A 1,915-nucleotide genomic window follows, 5' to 3' on the forward strand; every position below is an offset into this window, starting at 1 on the left:
ACGCGCCGCGGTTCCCCACGCCTGAGCTGGAGCTGGAGATGTCGGAGAGCGCATCCCTGCGGACACGGATCCCGCTGGACCGAGCCCTGGACGCCGACGCCGGCCCCAACGCCCGCTGCTCCTACACCCTCTCCCCCAGCGAGCACTTTGCTCTGGAGGTCATCTCCGGCTCCGACGGGATGAGGCACGCTGAGCTTGTCGTGGTTAAAGAAGTGGACCGGGAGCTGCACTCCTCCTTCGACCTCGTGCTGACAGCCACTGACCATGGGGAGCCGCCAAAATCAGGTACCGCTTTAATTAAAGTCATCGTCCTTGACTCCAATGATAACAGCCCCGTCTTTGCAGAGAGCTCTTTGATGGTAGAGGTCCGGGAGGATGCTCTGCCCGGGACCCTCCTTGTGACGGTCACGGCCACCGACCCCGACCAGGGCCCCAACGGGGAGATCGAGTACAGCCTGAGCAAGCACGCGCCCCCGGAGGTGCTGAGCGCTTTCGGCATCGATGCCCGCACAGGCAGCGTCATCCTGAAGCACCCGCTGGACTACGAGGAAACCCATGCCTACGAGCTGGACGTGCAAGCCCGGGACCTGGGCGCCAACCCCATCCCAGCACACTGCAAGATCCTGGTCAAAGTCCTGGACGTCAACGACAACGCTCCCGATGTCCATGTCACCTGGGCGGCGCAGGTCCCCGTGCTCTCCGAAGCCCTCCCCAAAGACAGCTTCGTGGCTCTGGTGACAGCCAGCGACCCCGATTCGGGAAGCAACGGGCAAGTGCATTGCTCCCTCAGTCAAGGGTACGAGCACTTCAGGCTGAAGAGGACCAACAGCCACAGCTACATGCTGATGACCAACGCCACGCTGGACAGGGAGCTGCGTGCCGAGTACAACCTGACGTTGGTGGTGCGGGACCAGGGTGACCTCTCCTTGGCCGTGCTGAAGCACCTCACTATCTGCATCAGCGACGTTAACGACAACGCCCCCTCCTTTGAGAAGGCCACCTACGAGGTTGCTGTTGCTGAGAACAGCGAAGCACCTGCCTTCTTGCTCACCATCTGTGCCACCGACCCCGACCTGGGTTTCAACGGGAAAATCACCTACAGCATCCCGGGCTCTTCTGCTTCGGGTCTGGTCTCAATCGACCCCACCACTGGGGATGTTTTTGCCCTCCAAGCTTTTGATTACGAGCAGGTGAGGAGCCTGGAGTTCCTGGTGACTGCAGAGGATGGTGGTCACCCCAAGCTGGCATCCAACGTCTCCATCAGGCTGGCTGTGCTTGACCGGAACGACAACGCACCCATCATCACCATGCCAGCGCTGGTGGGAGGCGCGGCCATGCTCTCTGTCCTGGTCAATGTGGAGACGGGGTGCTTCTGGGTGGTCCCTGGGAACGGGAGCACCCAAGGGACTGCAGCGGTGACCAATGCAACACTCGTGTCGTGTGCCGGCGCTCCCTTCCTCTTCACCATCGCGGCCAGGGATGCGGACTCTGGCATCAACGGGGCTCTCCGGTATGATCTGGTGGGTGGGGATGACGCCGGGCTCTTCATCCTGGACCCTCTCTTGGGGCAGGTCTTCCTTAATGCCAGCAACACCAGCAGCCTTGCTGGCAGCGAGCGGGAGCTGGTGGTCCGGGTGAGTGATGGAGGGGACATCCCCCTGCACGCCCTGGCCCGGGTCCGCTTAGTTTTCCGGCATCACGGGGCGTTCTCCAAAATCTCAGCCCAGGATCCTGGGTGGCTGAGCCCGTCCGTGGTGGCTGTTATCTGCCTGGCTGCTCTCCTGGGTGGGTGCCTTCTCCTTTTGGCTTTAACCCTGTCTTTGCGTAAGAAGGAGAAGAAGGACGGCATGGCCTACAACTGCAGGGAGGCAGAGGACGCCCGCAGGCAGCAGCAGCTCAAGAAGCCACACAGGCA

General features: G+C 61.9%; 1 protein-coding gene across 1 annotated transcript in view; it reads left to right on the forward strand.

The window, feature by feature from the left end:
* PCDH12 (protocadherin 12) overlaps positions 1-1,915 on the forward strand; it is an 11,083-nt gene that overhangs the window by 1,102 nt on the left and 8,066 nt on the right. The window contains exon 2 of the mRNA XM_009572475.1: positions 3-1,912. Coding sequence (XP_009570770.1) covers positions 3-1,912 — 1,910 coding nt within the window. The remainder of the gene's footprint in view (positions 1-2; positions 1,913-1,915) is intronic.

This window comes from Fulmarus glacialis, unplaced genomic scaffold (assembly GCF_000690835.1).
Source record: "Fulmarus glacialis isolate BGI_N327 unplaced genomic scaffold, ASM69083v1 scaffold13262, whole genome shotgun sequence".
In the NCBI taxonomy this organism is placed as follows: Eukaryota; Metazoa; Chordata; class Aves; order Procellariiformes; family Procellariidae; genus Fulmarus; species Fulmarus glacialis.